Source organism: Phaeoacremonium minimum (assembly GCF_000392275.1).
Source record: "Phaeoacremonium minimum UCRPA7 unplaced genomic scaffold PA7_03_scaffold_422, whole genome shotgun sequence".
NCBI lineage: Eukaryota > Fungi > Ascomycota > Sordariomycetes > Togniniales > Togniniaceae > Phaeoacremonium > Phaeoacremonium minimum.
This window is the reverse complement of record NW_006921324.1, coordinates 8,313-30,072: the sequence shown is the minus strand read 5'-3', so window position 1 is coordinate 30,072 and position 21,760 is coordinate 8,313. Positions and strand designations below refer to the sequence as shown.

The following is a 21,760-nucleotide window of genomic DNA, read 5'->3' as shown; positions in this document are numbered from 1 at the left end:
CTTTGCTACCGGACTGCCGGGATTTGCCTGGTCGAGATTCATAATCGCATCACTCCGCTTAAGTGGGCTAGCCGTGGATGTAGCGAATGCGTCCGCCTTGACGTCTAAGAATCTAGAGACCGTGCTACGGGACGCGCCGGAGATATCAAGATGCATACTGTGGCGTGACGGCTTCTCGAGGTTCTTGCGCGATGATGGACTAAGAGACAGAGCAAAATTCGCGAAGCTGTTATTTTCTTGGCCCCCGAGTGCTTCAGGTGCTGGGGATGGCGGCGTCACCGAGTTTCCAAAATCTGAAGTTGCGTTGAAGGCGCGCTTCAAAGGACTCTTGGGAGAGAGGCGAGCTGTGCGAGATAATGGCTTCGCTGTCGCAGCCTTCGGTCTCGCAGAGCGCAAAGAGAGCTTTACGCCCGACCGAAAGGGGGTTGAGAAGTTCGTTTGGTGTTGTAAAGATGCAGGCGCTGATGGCGGCACGGTATTCATCGATGAACTTATCTGTCTGCATGGCGATTGTGGCGAAGGCGTGTTGGACGACTCTTGGGAGCTGTCTGAGGCGTGGGACGGTGTTCTACCAAGAGCCCATTTGGAAGGCGATCTGGACAACGAACGCCGCAGGGATCTGACAACGGCAGCACCCATGTCAACATGATGAGGATGAGTGGGTGATGGGATAGTCAGAGTCCCTCCGCTGCTGTTCGAGTACGCCATGGTCTTGGATTGCGAACGGGTGTATCTGTGAAAGTCGGTCTATACACAGCGATTGCAAATTCGGCAACCTAGCAGTGCCTATTCCAAGATCGAGGCCGATGAAACAGTCGCGGGTTGCGTAGATATACAAGATTTGATCTCCTCGGCTTGTCGCAGGCAATAGCTGCAGTTATGTGGTGTGTCGCGGGGTCGGCTTCACTTTGACCAAGCGCGGCGCTCTGGTTGATTCTAGACAAGCTCCAGGTGTCTGAATATGGTCGCCTAAGCTAAGTAGACGCGATGGGTATCTGAACCGAATAATGGATACGTAGGCTGCAGCGATAAAAGTAGAATTCGATAGTGTGGAAGGCGGCGACTCGATCAAGAGTGCCAAAGGTGGAGGAGAAACGGGGTCCTCTACAGCATCGTCGCGAGAAGGATGTCAGTCGCCAGCACGCGCTTCCGTGAAGAGCTGGGTTTGAGAGTTTTCTGGGCAGCAACCCAGATGCCGTATGCTTGACGTAGATGTAAAGAGGAAGACCGAGGCCTCTGGCAGTGGTATGCTCTCCAAAAGAAGTGGTCGTGGAGGGTGACAGAGTGGCCGGACGCCCCTTCCCTACAAGGCGAAAGACACTCGCGGTGAGGTCGCGTTGTGAGCGCAAAACAGAGCAGATCAGCGCACTATGATGACAGAGTGTGGCAAGATTCTGTCTGCAGCAGGCGAGTTGTTGTTTTGTCCAAGAGGAAGGTTGACGCAAGGGAAAGACGATCAATGTGCTGGGTGTCCTGGGGGTGTGTGGGTGTGTGGGTGTTCGTCATTCGCGTTGGCTTCCAACCCAGTATTATCAATATCAGTCAATGGGGGGAGGGAACAGGATACAGTAATGCGTGGTAGACAAGCGGCGAATTTTCCTAAGTGTAGGTCGCGCCTGTGTTTACTCACTTACCCAAACAGGTAACTACCTTGACGTGTCACAGGGGCGAGACGCGTTTTTGGTGCGGTACGTACCGTGCATACAAGGGTGGTTCCTTCCGTCCTTTCCACCCTTCAGGTGGTCCTTGCCGAACCTGGAACCTGCACATGCCATTTTTGGGCGCCACTCTCCCGCCTGTCCAGCGCACTACAAAGTAGTGGTACTTTACCTCATGCACATTCCTTCATAGGATGGAAGCTGCCTAGCAGATGGCTCTTCCCATGACGTCCCATCGTAATCTCCTCCACGAAATCAACGGTTTTCCTGTCCAAAGCTAGGAAACGGGAAACGGGGGCGACCAGTTCTCCTATACACTAAAGCACAGATTCAGTACAGCAAGGCCTCTCTACCAACTTACTCCACATCCATCCAGGCCTCGAAAAACAAACAAAACCTCCCTCGTCTAGTGTCATCATCTACCTGCTACTTTACAGCGTATGGATAATTCGGCGCATTTTCACTTATCCACTGTTCTACGCACTTGTCCCGAGCTATCTTAGGCAACTGTTAAAGAAAAATACGGTAAAAGCGGCTGCCGTGTCGTTGGGTGAAGGCCAAGGGAAGGGAAATCTAAAAACAGGCTACAGAAAACCGTCGTCCCATGTTTTAGCACCAGCGACGGTGTCCGCGTAGCTGGGGCCGATCTCTGCAGGCGTTTCCACCCAATCAAGGCCTGAACGCAGGGGTGTTTGTTTGTCGATTCACGGTTGACCATCCATCATCAGCTCGTGTGAGAGCGCGCAGACAACAGCCCTCCAGTAGCAGTCCTTTCTGCTGCTGTAGGTCGGACGATCTAGATCTACATTCCCAACGGCTGCTCGACCTTGCAGAGAGGTCTGTTTCGGACCCCAAACTGGAGTCAAGACGCAGGACCCCTTGGACTAGACCCTGAATTCGGCGTTTCAGACACGTGCAAATCGCCTCCGTCTTTTTTCTTTGTCCTTCTTTCTGAGGGGCTCGTGTGTTGCTGACGACGTCCGCCTCAGCTTCCATCATCATCGTGGTGGTGACTCGAGGTCAACATTCGCCATCTACCTGCTACTGTAGGAGCCATTGGCCGCCTCCGCTGTTGATCAAAACAAACACCGCGTCATTTTTGTTTTCCAGATCAAAACAAGCATAGCAGATCCCGTATTAATTGATCGTAATATTGCAATTTTTATGCCCATTGACTTCCCATCTCGCTTAAAGCCCTTGTATATCCACTCCCCACTCTGCCGTCTGTCTGTCCGTCCGGCCGTGCCCGCGAACTACTCGATAGAAGCCTCGATAGAACATCGACGGCCAGGGGTTTCCATTGTGCAGGCCCATTGTACTGTAGTATTAGCGTCTAGGTTCATGTATCGATAGTTTACAACGTGGGTTCGGCTTATTTTATAAAAGCCATGCCATGAGATTGGCATCTAAGCATCCATGTTAATGTCCGACAGGTGTGGTGCCCCGTGGCATCATACTGCAGCGAATGTAGTTCAATTCTCCCTCAACGTCGAACGCAATGTCTCCATTACATGTGTTAGACCGCCCTTGTGGGATTCAGTGATGGCAGCTGACCGGTTTGGTAGTCTACCAGTCAGACTCACATTTCAAATAGCCTAGACTGACGAGTGCTCCTTGGACATTGCTTTGTAGTTGAAATCGACACTTCCGAGTTCGGACTCTAATATGCAGCCCCTACTCTCAGCTACGCCCCAGGACTCGAGGTGTCGTCACTGCATTCCCGAGGTATGGTGAAGTTTTATCGAGGAGTGCTTGGCACCATTGTCACAAACCTGTCAGTGCCCAAGGGGTTTGTACAGAGGGCATTCCAGCAAAGACATAGAGCAATAGGTTTTTGGTCATGTTGCAAGTCACTACAAAGAAGCAACACATCGACTCTGTTGATTCAAAACCAGAAAGACACGGAACATAATATAGGGGGTATCGCTGTAGTAATATGATCCTCATGTCTCCTGTGGTGATTTCCATCCTTCCCTTCACTCTACTCCAACCGGCTACGAATCCACTCGCACCATTTACCAATATCTTCCACCATCTCCAATACTCGTCCAAGATCTTGCTGCGTTATTGATCTGCCTTTGCCTTTGCTGGCATCTTCGAGGTGTCCTGCGTCTTCTCCCAAAATGTTCTGGGAGACGATGTGAACCAGACCGTTCAACTGTATCTCAACCATGATGTTGGCTGTTGTGCCCTTGAAGGGGAACACAACCTGCAATCGCGGCAAGGGATGGGCTGTCAATGTCACATCTACCTTGAGATCTTTGACAACACTTTGTGTCTGCACCTTCCCTTCCTTTCCAGCTGCATTCAAGAACCCTGTGAAGTCATCCCTTACAGTCGTGGTGAACGTAGTTGATTCTGCAGGTTTCTGCACCGGTTTGTCCAAGGGCCACTCATCAGGTCCGAAGCTCTTGTCCAGGAGGATAGATAAGAAAGCATACTGTCTTAGCAGTGGCAACATCTCGACAAGTTGCCGCGGATGTGAGAAGGGTACCTCGGTCAGTGTCTTTCCGTACACCGGTTTATATATGAACAGAGTATTCTCATGTGTCTTTAATGATGTTTCGCCATCCTTTGAGACGAAGGATACTTTCTTTGTGCGGCCTATTGTCCGAGGTTCCGCTGGATCGTGATGTGCTCCTGGTGGGATTGGGAATAGCAGGATGTCAAATGTCTCCAGGGAAGTGACAGACGCCGTTGCACCCGTGAGCTGGTGTACATGTTCCCAAACGCTGTAGGGCACCGCGACTGGAGGATCAAACTTGGCCATGAAGATGACTTCAGGGTATTTTGGCCCTGACAGTATCGATTCAGCCTGCATCAAGTCTGTGCTCGCGTCAGACTTCGATCCGTCCGCATTTGGTAAAATGATATTCTCCGGTTCCTGCCAGTCCAGAATCGGTTGACCAGTGGTATTTGACAGCAGCTCCTCATCGGTAGGATGTAGCTTTTCAATCTCGGTGGAAATCCATTTATCTGATACGCGTACCGGGCGGTAAACCATGCCTCCCAAGGGAGCACAGCTGACCATAAGAGCCCACGTCTTCAATGCTTCGGATGCTTGAGACGCGTTTGTTATGCTATGTGAATGCTGCAGTCTCCTCTCTCTCCAATAATCTAGGCTGAGCCCAACTCGATCTCTGGCATGCATCACTGGTGATCCGTGGCGGGTACAGAGCGCTGTGACTGCAAGAAACTCGTCACCCTTCCCGGCCAGAGAGCCGTCCTCGCGAAGCTTATCGATGTCCCACCTGTGCAGCCTCCCTAAGCTCTCGTATATCCCGGCAATGGCTTCATGTGTGTTAAGACCAGGTATGACGCTTGACTTGTCTAAAATCGCTAGGCGTTCGAGGTTGGCCGCAAATTTGTCTAGGGTTTTGGTTAGAGGGCTTTGAGTTGGTAGAAGCTTGAGATCTTCAAGAATAATTTGTTCCGCCTTTGCTACGTCCTTTGTAACCGACTTCGACGATTCGGGAAAGGAAAGAGACACCTTCTGCACGATATTGTTGACCAGGACAATATCCAAGGCTAGAGCTGATCCTGCAATAATCAAGGTCCTGGATTTGGCACCATTGATCGTTCCTTCATCCCATAGATATTCTAGACCTGTCGATTTCGTCAACCTCTCTAGACCCGCTTCGCTGACAAGACCTTTCTTCTGCTAGTGGGCCGTTAGTATTAGAAGAACAGCAAAGCCCGAGCCACAGACACAAACCTTTAAAAGATCTATCACGGCTTTCAAGCGCTCTTCTCTTCCATCATCGCCACTTCCAATACCACCCAAAGCGCCTAATTGACCGACACTGACATTGTCCAGCGCACCCTCAAGACCAGTTATACCCAGAGCCCCAAACGCCGCGGCGGCAGACGGACTATCGAAGTTGACAGGATTGCTGGCCTGGTGCCCCATCAATGTCGCTGATGTCGCAGGAGACTTCTTAACTTGCTGTGGGGACGATCGAGGACCATGAGGTGAGAATGCCGCATGCGCGAAAGGTGTGGAAGCGGCTGGCGTTGCGCCTGCGCCATGTTGCGATTGCGACGGTGTCCTGCCCTGCTGAGAGGCTGCATGTTTCATCGGGGTGGGCGTAGCCATTTTGAGGGCCAATTGAGCGAAATGTCGACGAGGAGAGTCTGAGTAAGGACCGAAGCTTATTTTGTTCGATTAGGGAGATCACTCGGGAAGCTTCGTCCAGCTTCAACGGCAAGCGAAGCTGCTAGATTGCCTGCTGTCCTCTTCGATATCCGTCGGTTAAGATTACGACATGTCAGAAGGAATTAAGAGTCGCGCCTTCTTCGTATTGTATAACTGGCGTTAGGACGCCGTAACAAGGTGTCGCGGGGTCGCCAGTTGAGATTGGACTTGGGTAGAAAGGTTTGTGTATGGTTTGCTTTTGGCGTGGCCAAAGGCAAGGCGTGCGCACTGTCGCTATCCGGAACGTTTTTGAGCCTCGCAGCTGTGGGGTTACAGCCTCGACTTGGCTGGTGGGGCTGAAGGAGAGAGGTCAGCTCTTACATGGCCGCACAAGACAATTTAAGTACGAAGCAAGTCCTTTGAAACCACCGACAATTTATCGATGGAGATCAATCCCAAATTCTGTGCATGCGAATGTCGAATTGGTAATCGCGTTCATAATATATGCTTGCTGGAGTGCAAACTATCACCCAATAATTTGAGACTTACCTCGCCTGAAATCCCTTATTGTTCATTTAAGATCTCTCAAATTGAACGACATCACGAATACTAACTAACAGGATATCTATCTCCCGGTGTCTTCGAAGCACATGCTTTCGATGAGAAACCTACTATTATTTTACGATCAGATAGCTCAGCAAGGCGTTCGAAATCCCCGTTGAGATTATTAATATATAACCTTTAAAGCTGTCTCGCGATTTCGAGATGACCGTTCGGATCGAATTAATTTCTTCACTCTTCTAGTAAAGGGCTTTCCCGGTGCTTAGAGACGTCGGAGACGTATTCCACTTTACTACAATTAAATCAGGGAGCCCTGGTTTTACCATAATGAGCTAGAGTACGTGAGTCGGTCTTACGAGTGAATTGTCTACTCAAATACCTCCCTGATGGGTTATAGCAGTTTCTTAGTTCTCAAGAATGAATATCTACAAGAAAAGAACGGGAAAGTTTCCACGGGTCTCACAGTAAGGTAAACGTGCTTTGATATTCTAATCACCAATTATTTTTCAAGTATTGAATACAGAGTGATATAGCTGGCCATCATGGCTGCGTTCTACTGAGTGGCTAATGAGGTGCTTGATCCATTGCTCCGGTAAGATTGTTAGCAAACGTATTAGTTCGTTAAAAGATCTTAGTGAACATTGTCTGGGGTACAGTGATATGCTTGATTCTGCGCGTCTGCTTTATTGAAGTACTCACTGGTACCGGTACGAGACTTGAAAACGAAGGCGAGCCAGCGTAAGCGAGAATCAATATCATACCGGTATGTCAGTAAGACATCAGACATTTGAAAGCACAGCCGATCATTCCCTTATATTGACATTGACTATCTAGATGTCCATACGGTCTACAGAACGGTCGAGTCTCCCTCGGAACGTGTTACCTGTCTGGGAACTCCCGTTTTCTCCATGTCTAGGACGTGCTCTCGCTTCCTCCACCTTGAAAGGTAAGGTGTGATATATAGTGTAGATCTGGTGATACACGCAGGAACAGACCGAGTGGGGCGCATGCTCAATAGCCATCTTAGCCAAATTGGCATCAGCAAATCTGCAGCAGCTCTTGCTCAACTGATTTGTTGAAGGGAAAACGCGTGAGCGCCGCAAATGCAACTCTGCTGCCAGCTGCACTGACTCTGCAGGGCTGAAGAGCAGAGTGGAGGCCAATGCTGGGAGGGTTGCGGCAGCGGAACCAGGTTTGTGCTTCCGCGGACCGGGACCTACTTTTAGCGCTGTCCCGAGATATTGGAGACGCAACCACCTCGCAATGCTGGTGGCTGGTCTGATCACCCTGCATCCGAAGAGATATGAGTATCTTCCGACAGAGGTTAGACGTTCGGGAATTAGATCTCATGCTTACCTTTTACACTGTGAAAAAAATCCATAGATAACTCGCACGGTATGCAGACGACTTGTTAGATTTGAGCTTGCCATCAGACATTGATTACTGCTACATGACGATACGAGGCATTGCGAAGCGGTATCAGGAGGTCACTCCGGAAGCATGACAAGGATCTATGCCATCGATAGATTCCTCGAAGCTGCCTAGACCTCGTAGGATAGATAAGTAGGTTTGAGGATTACGCTTAGGCAGTACATATTATTTTACGTGTATGATAGCCTGGAAACTATCCCCAAATTATCTATTCCTCCATCATTGTTATTTCTAACAGGCTGCTTCGTCACAAGTGAGACAGCTTCATGATGACTTTAATGGAAGCATTCAGCCATTGCCGTTCTAGGCTGTTGCTGTTGCCGTAGCGGCAGTAGACACACCAGAGCACACGCAGCCTCCGCTTGCAAGGCTCGTGATAGGAGGACTCGTGCATGTTGCTAGGGATGTCCAACCGGCGATGGTCTTGCTCGGGTACCTTGAAATGCAAAGTTAGTGCTGTTGCTCATAACGATTAAGCTGAGTAACAAGCACCAGGCCGGAACTTGGAGCTCTGGTGCTTCTTTATGGGCTTGAACAGCGGGATTAAAGACTTACGCTTGATACAACTTCTGGGCTTTCACTAGCACAGGGATGATCTGTCCAGTAGACAAGCTAAATGTGCGGTGACCAAGAGTACGCAAAATGCTGGCAATTTCACCTGAGTGCGCCGTTATGCTCAGCCATGTGTTATCGTCCTCGCTAAAGACCTCATCAAGAACGATCTTAGAACGCGCATCCTGGGACGAAGAGTCCTCGCCCAGTACACCGGTCCAATACGGATCCTGCTCCGGGAAGCCTGGCTCAAACTTCCAAGTTGGGACAAGACCTGCAATAGTAGTCTTGTTCGACCGCCTGTCGCAGGTATGGATGCTGATTCCCTCGCGGAAGAATTCCTTAATTGTAGGAACAAACGGCCTATCCTCAGGAAGGTCAAGACCGGAGAAGGTGATATTAGCGGTGTAAAGGCATCGGCGCAACGGGCTGCTGTAATACGACTGAGGTGCAGGAATCCTTTGGTTCTCCAGCTCGTATTTCCAGAACTTGTTCGCTTTCTCGGCCTGAGCAATGCCAGCCTCTGTTAGCAACGCATCATCCCATCGCACGGTGCCATTGCCTTCCAGCTCGGACCAATAACAGTTCCATGCCGGCGTGCCGTAGAACGTTTCTGCTGCATTATGGTAGCCTTCACCGTGCCTTCCCATCCAGAGCACCTTGTAAGTAACGTCATCGCCGGACTCTTTATTCAAGGTATTGACATAGTTGGCGAACTTCTGCCACTGAGTCTTACGCCCACACTTGTCGAACGCATCATCTGTGGAATATGTCTGGTTGATGAGCCCAAAATTGACTGTAGACTAACAAAGAGGGTCAATGGCCTTATATCCCTGAGGCACCGTAAAGGTAAAAACATACGTAGTCAAAGGAGCTTGGGATAGTTGCCGAATCATCTTGCAAAAAGAATCCTGTGACGGTGGTGTAATTGATGTAATGAGAGTTAGAACCACAGTCTGAAACCCCAAGCTTCCAAGCTGTGGAGGTAGAGACCAGAGCCAGCACAAGACTAGATGCGAAAAGTTGAACCATGATGAGGGACGATCGACCAAGACGAGAGGAATGACGGAAAGAGAAAGATGACAGCCTCACGAACGCGTCGACAAGGGCGATAATAAAGACCGCCAAACCCACGCAACCGACATCAGACACTCGACGATGTCGGCCAGCAAAAACGCAAGTCTGGCGGGCCTGCCACGAGGCGACATGGTTCCTGCGTGGATAACTCAATTAGACTTGCCTTTCTCAGTATCGATGCCGCAGCGCGTGGTCGTGCCGCCCAGGCGCATTGGCGGAACCTTGAGATTTGCTCCAATCTAGTGACAGTTTGTCGCAATAGGCCACCCGACCATGTGGAAAGGGTGCGGGCTTCGATCTTTCAATTGATGAAAAGTTGCACTGCTAATCGGTGGGAGTTTTCGAGATGGCTAGCCATTGACCAATGGATCAGGAACGTGCCCACCTGGGCGGCACTTACACCAAGCTTCTGACAAGGATACAGCACCGAGCTTCACTCCATTACACCAACTTTGCATGGACCCAATTTACCTCTCAGGACGTGTCTGAATTCTTGAAGAAAATTATAGAAATCAAGATATTTATCGCGAGAAGCAGGCACGTTTTCTGGTCTCAATCTGTTGCCAAGCAACTAATCGCAAGATGGCATGATGACAATCTATTCGTTCATGAGAAGGTAATTTTCTTGCCCATCAGGCTCCTGAAGGCATCGTCAATGGCCTTGCGCTTCTGTGTCATTTCCTCTTGCGCCTGCTCCGCAGTGTTATCTTCGTCTTCCTCGTCGAGTCCTTCGACCCGAGGCATCCAAGCGCGAATTTGGCCATCCAGATGGGCGCTATATATGCCTCCAGGCGCATTGCTCCCTCCCATTACCACTCCACTCGAGCCTCCTCCTCCTCCGGCACCTCGCCAGACCAGACCGGTAACACGATTCTTGACTGTCCGCTCGCCGCCCCTCTGTGACCTTACACCTGCCATTTGTGGGCCAACCCCACGAAGGCGCGAGACAATCGAACCTTCATGCAAATCCAATACCAAGATTTCAGACTCATTTGGCCAGAAGAGCAACTCTTTCCGTGGGTGCGTCAAGCCAATAGGGGAACTGAACATAGTAACACTGGAAAGCTGGCTGTTCCGGATACTGGGGCCAAAGCTGGCGAGTGTGTTAGCCCCAGTGGCCGCATCCCAGACACGAATGCGGCGATCGTGCCCGGCAGAGATGATGTATGCTCCGTCCTCTGTCCAGGTAAGCCCATTGACCGGCCCTGAGTGTGCCTTTGCAGATGCTCGAATGCCGCGCTCGCGAAGGGCACCGCTCTGGGCGTCTCCTCCTCGATGAATGATCCCCAAGCTATCTTCCTGGTCAAGCAACCCCAATAAGCCACTCGCGCGACGAACATCCCATATGCGAACAGCGCCATCCACAGCCCCGCTTGCCAGCACATGCTCGTGGCGCGGCGACCAGGCGACTGAAAGGACCGCGCCGGTATCTGCTCCGACTTGTCCTGGTGCGACCAGGGACTGCACGGCTGCGCCTGACCGCAGGTCTACCAAACGGACAGCTGGATGCTGCGTCCCGCATGCAACCAAGAGATGGTCTGCGATTAGAGATATAGCATGCGTGTAGATCTTGGAGCCGAGCTCAAAGGAACCTGATACCCGAGTTGAATCCGTAGCCCACAACTTCAGAGTCTGATCGTATGAAGTAGACAGAAATGCTGCCCTGTCGAAAGGGTAGAACGACAGATGTGTAATGCCAAAACGGTGTGCTTGTGACTTGGACGCAGGAGCCCGTGGCAAGGTCTCAGCCTTGGCGATTTTGGCGACGGGCCTGAAAACATGCGCATCATTCGGGTTGGCACTCTGTTCCAAGTCCCAAATTTTGATTGTAGCATCTGAGCCACCGGAAAGTAGGCTGCGTAGAGTAAGGTTAGATGATGCTTCAAGAGTCTCGGTGCATGGCCGGACTCACATGCGACCATCAAAACGGTCCAGTGCCAGGGCATTCACACCCGACTGATGCGCCCAGATGGATGTCTTGTTGTCCGCGCCTCCCGCGTCCCCTTCGCCTCTATCCAGCGACGCCCCTCTCTCACCTCCATCGAACCTAAATTGCGGCGCAGGGCGGAACGATGCCAGCAGCTTTGTTGTTTGAAGCTTTGCGAACGCACATGGGCCGAGATCGCCGGAGCTTCGCTCAAAGAGGAGCTGATTCATGAAGCCATTTGAATGAGCGATGTATCTGAGGACTATCTCTCTCGAAAGTCTGTTGCGATGTTATGTCTCGCGAGCAACTCGTTTCAAAGGCAGTGCTTTCTGGAATGATCTTGAAATGACGACACGCAAGTTGAGTTTGGGAATTTTTTTAGGCACCTGAATATCTATCTCCCTTGCACATCCGGCTTACCGTGGGCCATACTGGGTGGGTGAGCCCCGCACCATGCCGCTAACTGGTACCTCAAGCTCAGATAGTCAAGATTTTAGCTTAATAGCATTTCAACTTCTAAAGCGTACTGAAATCCTCTTGTGAGCCTCTGTCAGGAAGCTCATCTGTTCTCGGTAATTTGGACTGACCGACTCCTGTTCTGAGTGTTCTATCATGCACACCTTCGGAAAGTCTTATCAAGCATTCCATCCGGGAGCTGTTTAAGCAAAGGCGCCAACCACATGTGACGAACAAAACAGACGCCGCTGAAGTGACACCATGTCATCACAGAACGTTGAACGAGGCAAATTCACGTATGCTGACTCGAGCCCCGAGCCACTCGAGTATACTACGACGCAAAAGCGGACAGCAAATGTTTATGATGCCGTCGCAGGTTCGCATTGTCCTTGAGCTTCTAGGCACCAAGTCTAACATGTTTCCAGGTCGTGTCTCGACAACACAACCAATTACGACGTACAAGCCTGGTGGTAGTACGCAAAGCCAGACGCCTAGAGGGCAGTACCAATTGAAGGATGCGATTCTGCCTCCCGAGGAAGTCCTGTTCTCCCGCAAGGCAGCTCCTCAACGTTACGCAGAAAAAGATATCTACTTTGCCAACGAAGCACTCCCAGATGGTGGACGGGATGTTCTTCCCGATAGCGACATGCTCAAGGCCATACATGCCTATGCCAGCCGGTATTACGAGGCGCTCCCAGAGCGGCTGCGAGGTGAGGAAAGGAGGCAATGTTTTGTCGGGTCACGTCATATCGATGAGCGAAGTATGGATGAGACGGCGCTATTGGCATTCGGTATCCTACTCGAGGAAGCGGCGCGGGAGGCACTTGGAAAGAATGGCGACCTTGTCTTCACCGAGGGTTTGGATCCGGGACAGGAAGAAATCGAAGATGATGACATTGACGCCGCAGATAGTAGCGCTACGAAGCAAGAGACTCCCGTTGGCTTCGAGGATAGGGATTGCTTTTGGAAAAGAAGATTACCCAAGAGGAGGAAGCTGGCACAAGAAGAAGAGTGATGGTGTGGAAGCACAAAATCTTGATACTTCCTAAATCACTCGTGGACTAGCTTTCAAAGGCATCACCACAGTCGTATCCCCTTTCAGAGAAGATGTTAACTTGGCGTCAGATCAGTAAGATAAGCGGTGTTAACCGATGATGAGGCTTTCAAAGCTGGTGGATTTGCACCGGGGGTTTGGAGATTCTGGAAATCCAGACAATATACCTTTCGTGAATAGCCATTCTTGATGAAGAAATAGCGGCAATGCTAGGTTGATTATGAATTTCTGAGATGATGAGGCTGAAGGTGGCGCAAATTGGAAGGTTTGGAGAAAGGTGAGCCGCTTTACAGCTTGCCACTTGTCAGGTCAACTACCATTCTGGCGCAAGATCAACTCAGTAACCCCAAAAGTGGCTTTCGAGGCTGAACTAGTTTGGAGCCTTCCGCCTTGCGAAAGCTGATTGACATAAACAGTTGAAGTCGCGATACGACTAATTTCTGATTCTGCTACATACCTTGACGATCTGCAAAGTTTATGAATGAAGTAAGGCTCACGAACTTCTCGGTTATGGAGGATTGACATGATTTGCCCTACACAACGTGGGATTTTCGTCCTCCTTCGAGGATGGACTTTTTCTTGTTACTAAGATTTTCAAGTACTCTTTCTCTTCCTCTGGCCAGCTCTGGCCCAGCCAAGGCAAGTGGTGTGGGAGTGAGGAACAGCCGCGTGTCAGGGGTGTCTAGCCGCATGGCTGTCCAGGATTGCACGGGTCTTGGACTGGCCAGATGCAAGCTTCGATGCGGGATCTCTTCGGTCGCCTTACCTGCAATGCCGATCTTAGAAATGAATGCGGGATGTGCGCGTCGGAAGGGACTTGTGTTGCTCTTCCTTGCTTTTTGAAATTCACCCGCGCGGGGATTGAAGATTCGAAGCGTCGGGGACTCCCGCTGAACAGCTTGGACGCATCTCATGGAGGTTGTGATTGTGATTATCACACATGCTGTACAAAGTCGGTCAGTTCTCAGAACCGCACTGGACTTTCTGTTCAAAATGGGAAAGTCATTCGGCACTCTAGACTTGGACCGCCATGTGTGACTTTCTGATATTGTTCCTTTAAGTCAAAGCATGGGTGACAGAGCCCCCCGCCGGATTACTGTAAACGGTCGCATGCCGTGCTGCATGGTCGAGAGATGTGTGCTGCAAGGATCTTGGCGCTATTTGCAACACAAAAGGTGGGATGTCAGAACGGAGCCTAAACAATCTCTCACGCTCTAGGCCAGTCGCAACTCTGTAACGTCGTGTCACGGAAATGACAGTCTAGACACATACTATGAATAGGACAAGTAAAGGGGTTGACTGCAACCCGGATGATACAAGAAACAAATGAGGATATGGATTGTCGGCTGTCATTTGTGCATATGCAGGCTTATTGTTAACATCTCGATTACACCGCTTGGTGATTGAGAAGCTCCAAGGGTGTGTATTGCTTCGGCCAAACAAAGATTGAGGAGCAGAGGCACCTGCATTGCGCCGCAAGTCTAGACTCATCGCAGTATCGTCTAGAGAGGATGCGGCCCGGATCCTACAATAGCTGGAGCAAGTATGGTTGGCTCTATCATCTCGAGATCACATACCTTTCGAGCCAGTTCTTCATGCAGGCGATGTCAAGAATAGGAGTCGGTAGTGACGCTTTGCTGTCCTTGTAGGGAGATGCATCTTGATTGCCGGAACTAGCAGCCAACGTCGCAGAGCAGGGCCCCCCCTATGCAAGCACCGTTGAAGGACGTTTCCCTTTGGACTGATGACTATCTGGATTGGTACAGTACTGTGAGGCTTTGTGAGGGATCGAGCCCCAAGTCTAGACGCCGTGAGATGCGATAGGTGGCACTGCCACCGACCACTATGTGGGAGCGCGTTGCTGCCACCATCATGATCAAGCAGTTACCTTGAACATGAGTAACACAATTCTCTCAGAGATTGATCTTATCAATCTCCCCCTTCATGACTAGGCAGGCGCAGGCAATACTCTCCCGAGGTCACACTTGTGACCCCCCTTTCTCGAGCCACTGTCCGTCACCAAGTGTTTCACCCCCGGGAATGCTTGCCTCTCGGGACCGACTTGAGAACCATAATTCTAGACTTCATAGATTTATGTGAACTCGTACGTTCATAGCTGCCCAAGGCCAGGCGGTCCTGGCGAAGTCGCTGCTGGTAACGAACCGTGGGATGATATGACCTATCATAATGGACCTGGTTGATCTCCCCTGGCGGCGGGTAGCTGCCATTGCACACCATCGTTCCAAATAGACACACTTGTCAAAGATATCCACGAGAAATCATCCACATCTTTGCAACGCCACCATCTTGGTGATCTGGTACCATATGCCTTCGTTTCTCGGTCGAGAGCCGGGGATGACAGACGATAGATCTTGCCGAGCACACTCGCGGCATGCAGGACAACATTGAGCCAGAGTGGAATGTCTCGTCACATTTCGATAAGGCCGAGTCAACAGTATATCGCGGCTCTTTGTCAATGCCTTTGAGATATTGGTGTTATAGCACAAACAGTCATCCTTTAGATTTTCAACGAATTTCCCAATATGACAACGGGAGGCTTATCTTGCAGGTGAATCCGCTCGTAGCAGGTGAAAGGGAAATTTTGCCAATGATAAGCGTGTCGAATTGTCCACGCAGTGTTATCGCGTAAAACCCAGCGAATCGTTCTCAGGAACATCAACGTTGCGACTCTTGTGAATGCGATGTAGCATGTTTGGCCGCTCAAGTGTAAACAAATACGGTGGTGCAGATGCTCTTCATGGCCCGCTAGACTACGGTATTGGCTAGGCGGGGCGCCTCTTGACTTAGGTAAGGTAGAGTACCTGAATAGAGATCGGACAAGTCGGGTGATTGTAGCTTCCCGCAAGCCCCATTGCCGAAAGACTGTGCCTACCCGTTCGTATGGATGCGCCGAAACCAACCATCCCATCCTATCTCGTCCCTGTTATCTCCAATTTCCAGCGGTTGGTTCCGCTCTTCCACGAGGCCAACGACTTCCACTTGCTTAGTTCCCGCAAGCCGGAGCAAGCCGTGAATCTAATGAGCTATGTATCTATTCTATCTAATAGTGACGATATCCCTTTCCCCTCCTCACCTTCCACGACTCACTCAACCGAAGCCAGCATCCCCCTGGCTTCTGACTCGTGCCGGTCGCTTGAAACTTGATTCCGAGCATCGACATGCATCATCTTCCCCCATCATGGCTCCATTGCAAGTGTAAAAGTCCCTCGATGCCTGAAATTTGCCGCGCCCTCGCTCGTGCATAAGGGCTCATGGTGCTCCCGAAAGACAGTGACAAGGCGCCAATTGATTGGGCCTTAAGATCTTCATTTCTCGCCCCGTTTTTGGACGCTTTGACCGCGCATCAATATCCATCACGAACCATCCTTCAGAAGCGATGGCCAGACCCCGATGTGCCCTGACCAATCCCTCACCAGATGTCAGACATTTCCTGTCAAGCATGAAAGGTGCACGGCCGCCATGGCTCAAGCACTTGGGTCTGAAAACGGTCACGTGCCGCACTTGTGTGGGGATGGCCTCGCCTGTCCTCAAGTATCCCCTAATTCACGGTGGATGAATCCCACCATCGCCCTTTAGGCCCATATCGGTACCCCATAGTTCAACACGACGATCGTCTGCTGGAAGAAATGACAGTACCTGAGTAAAGTCGGCGGGTCGCCGCGCTCTACACCCGGATGTTATGTGGGAGGTCGCCGAAAGCGAGCTAGTCTAGATCTCGGCCGTTCTTCGAAACATCTTCTACGCTATTTCTAGTGAACTGGCCCGCTCGACAGCCCCGGTTTGCTGCCTCGTAATGCATCTTAGACGGAGTGCGACTGCGACAGATGTGAGGCTTTCGAGCCATGTAGAAGTATCAGGACCAGTTTGATCAATGTGAAAGCAAACGGTCTACTGTTGACTAGGAGTAGAAAGAAGGAGCAAAATCAACTCCTGGCTATTTTCCTGCTTTACGCAATAGAACCCCCCGATTCTCCCAAGGAGAACTCCGCTTCGCATGACCGGTCTACACTTAAATTCGAGTATTAGCGAGACGAAGGACCCCCAGAGATGGAGAAGATCATCATGTTCTGCACATTCGAGGAAAACAGCTGTTCGGTTTCCAAGAAGCCGACGGCGTCCCCGTAGCAGCTCCATTCTGCCTCTCACGGAGGAGGGCGATGATTCCCTAATCAGCATCAATCCGCCAAGTCTCCTACCTTCCCGACCCATTGTTTAGCGGACGGCAGATCTTCTTCGCATGATCGCTGGCGGCCTAATGGTAAGTGGGAGCGCAGGGAGCTTCATGCGACTTCCCTTGTTGGTCAAGGGTGCATTTCTCAGCCTCGCGACTATCCTGGATCGTAACGCAGCACTTCTGCGACTTACGACTCCTCGAACAGACTAGAAACCCTTTCACGCAAATATTTTGAACTTAATCTACTTTAGTGAGACCATTGGCGAGCTGTGGTTCCGAGAATATCGACAGTGCGGTCCCCAATGCGTATTAGGATCGAAGCCAGCGTTGCTTTTTCCAGGATCGCGGCAGAGGAAACGGAATAAGGTCCGTCAATTGTGGCTTTGGTTCAGGCAATTCGTTACCGCCTCCCAACACTACCACCACCCTTCCCATATAATTACCACTGATTATTTAGCCAAGGATTGAACGATTGGAAGGGCTTCGTGTATCGGGATCAGAGCAGAGAATGGCCGCTGCTTACCCCAATGCGTTTGCGGCGTTCGCTGTGATCGCAAATTAAATCCAAGTTGAGCTCTAATGTAGGCTCTCTGTAAGCTCGTCCGGTGGTCCGAGCTCTGTTCGTCTCAGTGTGGGCATTCAAGCCCATGCCCAAAGATGTCAAAGGCTCCCCCGGTTATGAACGGCATGGACGGTGGTTTCAGGTCGCTTCCATCCTTCCAAGTGGGAAGCGAATCCCAGCCCACCATGTCTATGACGATTTCCTCGTCCGAAGTACTGACTTTTGGGACTCGCAAAGAAGCAAAGCCCACAGACAACGTCCCACATGCCGCCTTTGCATGAGACATTGTCTTCCCGGTCCAGCGGTTATTATGAGAAGTGGACATGGGTCATCTGATTGAAAACTGCTGCACAGGCCGCATGGCAACGTCTTGTGCGGCTTGCGAGTCATCAAGACCGGAAAATCTTGTACGCTTTTTGAGGTGTTCAATAATATAAATGATCAGTCATTAATAGTGGCCCAAAAGGCAATCTTTTCGGGGAGCTAGGTAGGGGATAATCAGGTGGAACCACCCACTGGTGGAAATGCCCCATCGCCGCCAACGTACCAAAGGACGAAGCCTCTCGGTATCTTTTTTGTGAGAGATGACAGAATACAAATTGATTCTCGTTCGAGCAAAAAGGAGACTCCCTGACCATGGACTTGGGACAGTCCTAATTCCGTGATTGGCCCACGACTATACAAGTATATCCCAGGCGATTGGCTCGTTTCTAAGGCGTCATGCCCCAAACAGCCATCCCTCAATGCGGTGAGAATCTTCATACTCTCCATCCCTTTCACTAAACTTTCGGGTGTCTCAGGACGATCTGTGGAGATAACTTATGGGAAGCCACGATAACGTCAGTAGGGGTCTCATAGTGGCTCCATGTGGAACAATGCTTCGGGTGGTACACTCCCATCCCGTTCTAATGTGTCAATAACTTCGATACTCTCAATCGCACTCCATAATGATCAATCACTCGGCAGAAACTTGTTTGCCCTTGCAAATTGCCCAGCATACTGCGAAAGCGAGTGGGAATTTGATATACTCCCATTTTTGGGTGCTATCAAGCCGCATTCAAACCCACCTGGGACGCCTTTTTGTAGCCAACTAATAATGGAGGGGTTACATTGCTTGAAGCAACCTCTCAATTTCGATGCACCTTGGGAACCTACTCCCTGACTCCAACATCTGCCATTGCTGCCCAACGAGTCTTTTAAGGGTTCAAGCTATGAATGGCGCAGTCCTGGAGATCATGGAGATCATTCGGGAGTTCTGAAGCAGGGAGATCACGGAAAGGCCAAATACAACCGGGAACGATTTCATGATTGACTTACTGTCGGACGGCTAGCGCGAGAAGTCATGCCATGCCATGCCTGTCCTACACAACGCAAATCTTAAGTACTGTACATCATGCTACGACGGGACGGGATCGACTTTGGACGGCGAAGCCGCTTCAACCTAACAAGCGACATTATCGATGCAAGCCCGCGGACCGTTTCGATTTACAGCCCGCCAGGGGCAAGCAGCCTGTGGGAGTGGTGGCTTCTTGCATGCTTCCAGAACATGATTCCAATTTGCGCGTATCTTTCCATGCGTGGTTTATTTTTGTATGCTGTGATATGCCTGCACTTCGAGCAGCCGAGCCCAATAATGTTCAAAGCATGGCCCGTGTAGGTAACAAATATCCGAGTGGCGCACTCTCCTCGTGGGATAGGACATTTACGGGCGGCAGGGACCTGGACATGGGCATTCATGGTAACCTTAAGCACCCAGCACTGTCCGCCAACGTCACTACGAACCGTCTTTCAGCCCCTTTCGTTCTCATGACATAGATGTCCAGCGAACAAGAGTGGCTACGAACCATCGGCCCAACTTAACCGGCTATAGTTCTATGTGTAGAAGACCAAAATTTGGCATCCCTCGCTGATACCCTTCTAGATGATGACAATCTGCACAGACCATTTGCTTGGGCACTTCCTCTACCTTAGGAATTTCATGTCCCTGTTTTGCGTTGATTGCAGACTCACGGGCGTTACTTACCCATGATACGGATTTCCTGGACTGTGGAAAGCAATATCGTGCCGTCACCAAGTTGTCAACCCTTGGCCATTCCGCTCTACTTTGCCCCGAGAACCGTCATGGCAATATCCCGGGGCCGGTTTCGGGTCTTAGACGAGGTGTTTTGAAATGAAGATTGGACTTAAGCGGTCTGTGTCCAATGCCCTGCGCGTTCACAGTGGCCTTTTTTGTCGGCGAAGATCTGCTGTCGCCAGGTGAGGCCAAGGTCAAGCGAGAGAAGAGACTGTCAAGGCGCGCGCAAGGCTCTCGGTCTGCGCCTCTCTCGTCAGTGCACCCGTGGAACCCACCTATGCCCGTCCTTCGAGATGCTTCCCAACTCACGTATCTTCGATCATCGCCGCCGGAGTTTGATGTCAGGAATAACCGTCCTGACAATCCGGGCTGAGCGGTGGAGCCGTGCAGTAAGTTACCTTATCCATCAGACCCCACACGAGATCATGATCATCGTCTAGGCAATATCAGAGATGTCAAAGAGGCGGTGACAAGACGCCTCAATATAGCGGCAAACAGACACCCAGCTATCGCCCTCCTGACACGTCACTGCATGACGGTATCTCATTAGTGTCGAGACTCGCGGTCGGTCCGTATCTAGAGGCACCAGGGAACGGCGGTGGCCAACGTTTATTTTTTCTTGATCATCTCAATCCAGCATTGTGAGATTCGGTGTTTTACCACTGGCCATTTAGAGGCTCCGAGAACCAACCAACATCTAGCTCGGCGACAGCCTTGAATTCCGCCGCTATGGCGGGAACCCGGCACGCACCGTCATCGATGGTCTAGATAGCTCACTAGTTAAACCGCTACGCCGGCGCTTTCATGCAACAAATGTATTACAGTACGCAGGGATATTTGGCGTCTTAAGCCTCACCTTTGAATCGGCGCCAGACTAAGGACACCAGAACGAACCCCACAGGACCTAGAACGTGTCAAACACATCTTGACATGACTTGTAAGCTGAAGTCCTTTAGCCGTTTGAAAAGACCACGAGGATGTTTGATAGCAAAGGCCGAATGGACCCGACGGGCAATCTTGTAGTACCGACAGCATCTGCAGCTTGCCGTGGTCACCGTTATTAGGGACCACATAAGGTCCAATGGGATAGGCTGTCGATGCCGCTTGTTCTCCTCCTCTACTATCCATCAACCCCACTACTCCATGAAGTTCATCTGCCAATCCTCGTGTCGGGTACGCTAATTTCTCACGACGGCAACAGAGATGAACGGTTCTTATGTCGCAGCTCGTGCTCTGTAGCCTGGTTCGCTGGAGTCTAGCAGATAAAGTGAGCAAATCACGGAGATGTCTTCACGGCTACAGCAATATGTTATAGCATCTTCTTATTCGTGTATCAGACCTAATCATAGCTTCTCCACGGGCGTGCCACGGAGTTATGGAGACTTGCGACATCAGAAGTCGGAGAAGCATTGACTTGATAGGACCCCGCTCCACAGGACAGTCAGGCAGACGACATGAGCGGAGCATCATGTGAATGTCAAGAACCTTGTTTATTGTTCACAATAACAAGGGGAATTAATGCTCAGGCTTCTGTCAAGCCAAAGCAGTCCGTACTTCCTCCAGACTGACCTTATCGGAGTTCTGGTCTTTGTATGGCATTGGCACCCGTAAAAAGCCCAAGCTGGAAAACCAGTGGGCAATCCGTCGGCATTGGCGTCCCTGTCGACTGACTTTACTCCGCTAGAAGTCCCAGCGATCAACGAATCTGGACCTGCAATTCCACATCCTTGTCTCCATAGATTTGGTGTCGGTACTTGCAGGTACAGTGTACTCTCAGAGAAGGCGCCTCCGACTTTCCAAGTCGGAGGGTTTCTTGACGCCTGATATCCATGGATCATGATGGATGATAAGCCATCCTAATGACATCGTTGCAGAGGATCTGCCCAGGTGAGCGATTTCTGCCATCATCAGGAGCCGGTAGCCCGAAAGAAGCCGCGTATTTTAGACCTCCAAGGCCAGATTGGATGATCGGTCAACCGTTAGAGCCTGGGGGCGGGGCCTTGGGTTCCAGGTGGAATGAATTCAGTCACCAGTGGCCTGTCTTCTGGGCACTGTGATGGAGTGTGTCTCACGTCCGC

At 50.8% G+C, this 21,760-nt stretch overlaps 3 protein-coding genes across 3 annotated transcripts; 1 reads left to right on the top strand and 2 right to left on the bottom strand.

The window, feature by feature from the left end:
* Nucleotides 1-3,639: 3,639 nt before the first annotated feature.
* Nucleotides 3,640-5,568, bottom strand: UCRPA7_5658 (putative glutamine synthetase protein; the record flags this gene model as incomplete). The annotated part of the gene is made up of 2 exons (XM_007918202.1): nucleotides 3,640-5,319; nucleotides 5,374-5,568. The coding sequence occupies 2 exons, from the start codon at nucleotides 5,566-5,568 to the stop codon at nucleotides 3,640-3,642; spliced, it is 1,875 nt and encodes a 624-aa protein (XP_007916393.1).
* Nucleotides 5,569-8,336: 2,768 nt separating this feature from the next.
* UCRPA7_5657 (putative phosphoglycerate mutase protein) lies at nucleotides 8,337-9,369 on the bottom strand (the record flags this gene model as incomplete). The annotated part of the gene is made up of 2 exons (XM_007918200.1): nucleotides 8,337-9,140; nucleotides 9,199-9,369. The coding sequence occupies 2 exons, from the start codon at nucleotides 9,367-9,369 to the stop codon at nucleotides 8,337-8,339; spliced, it is 975 nt and encodes a 324-aa protein (XP_007916391.1).
* A 2,783-nt stretch (nucleotides 9,370-12,152) lies between these two features.
* UCRPA7_5656 (putative membrane protein) lies at nucleotides 12,153-12,812 on the top strand (the record flags this gene model as incomplete). Its single annotated transcript, XM_007918203.1, has 1 exon — nucleotides 12,153-12,812. One exon carries the CDS (start codon nucleotides 12,153-12,155, stop codon nucleotides 12,810-12,812), a length of 660 nt encoding a protein of 219 aa, XP_007916394.1.
* Nucleotides 12,813-21,760: the final 8,948 nt, after the last annotated feature.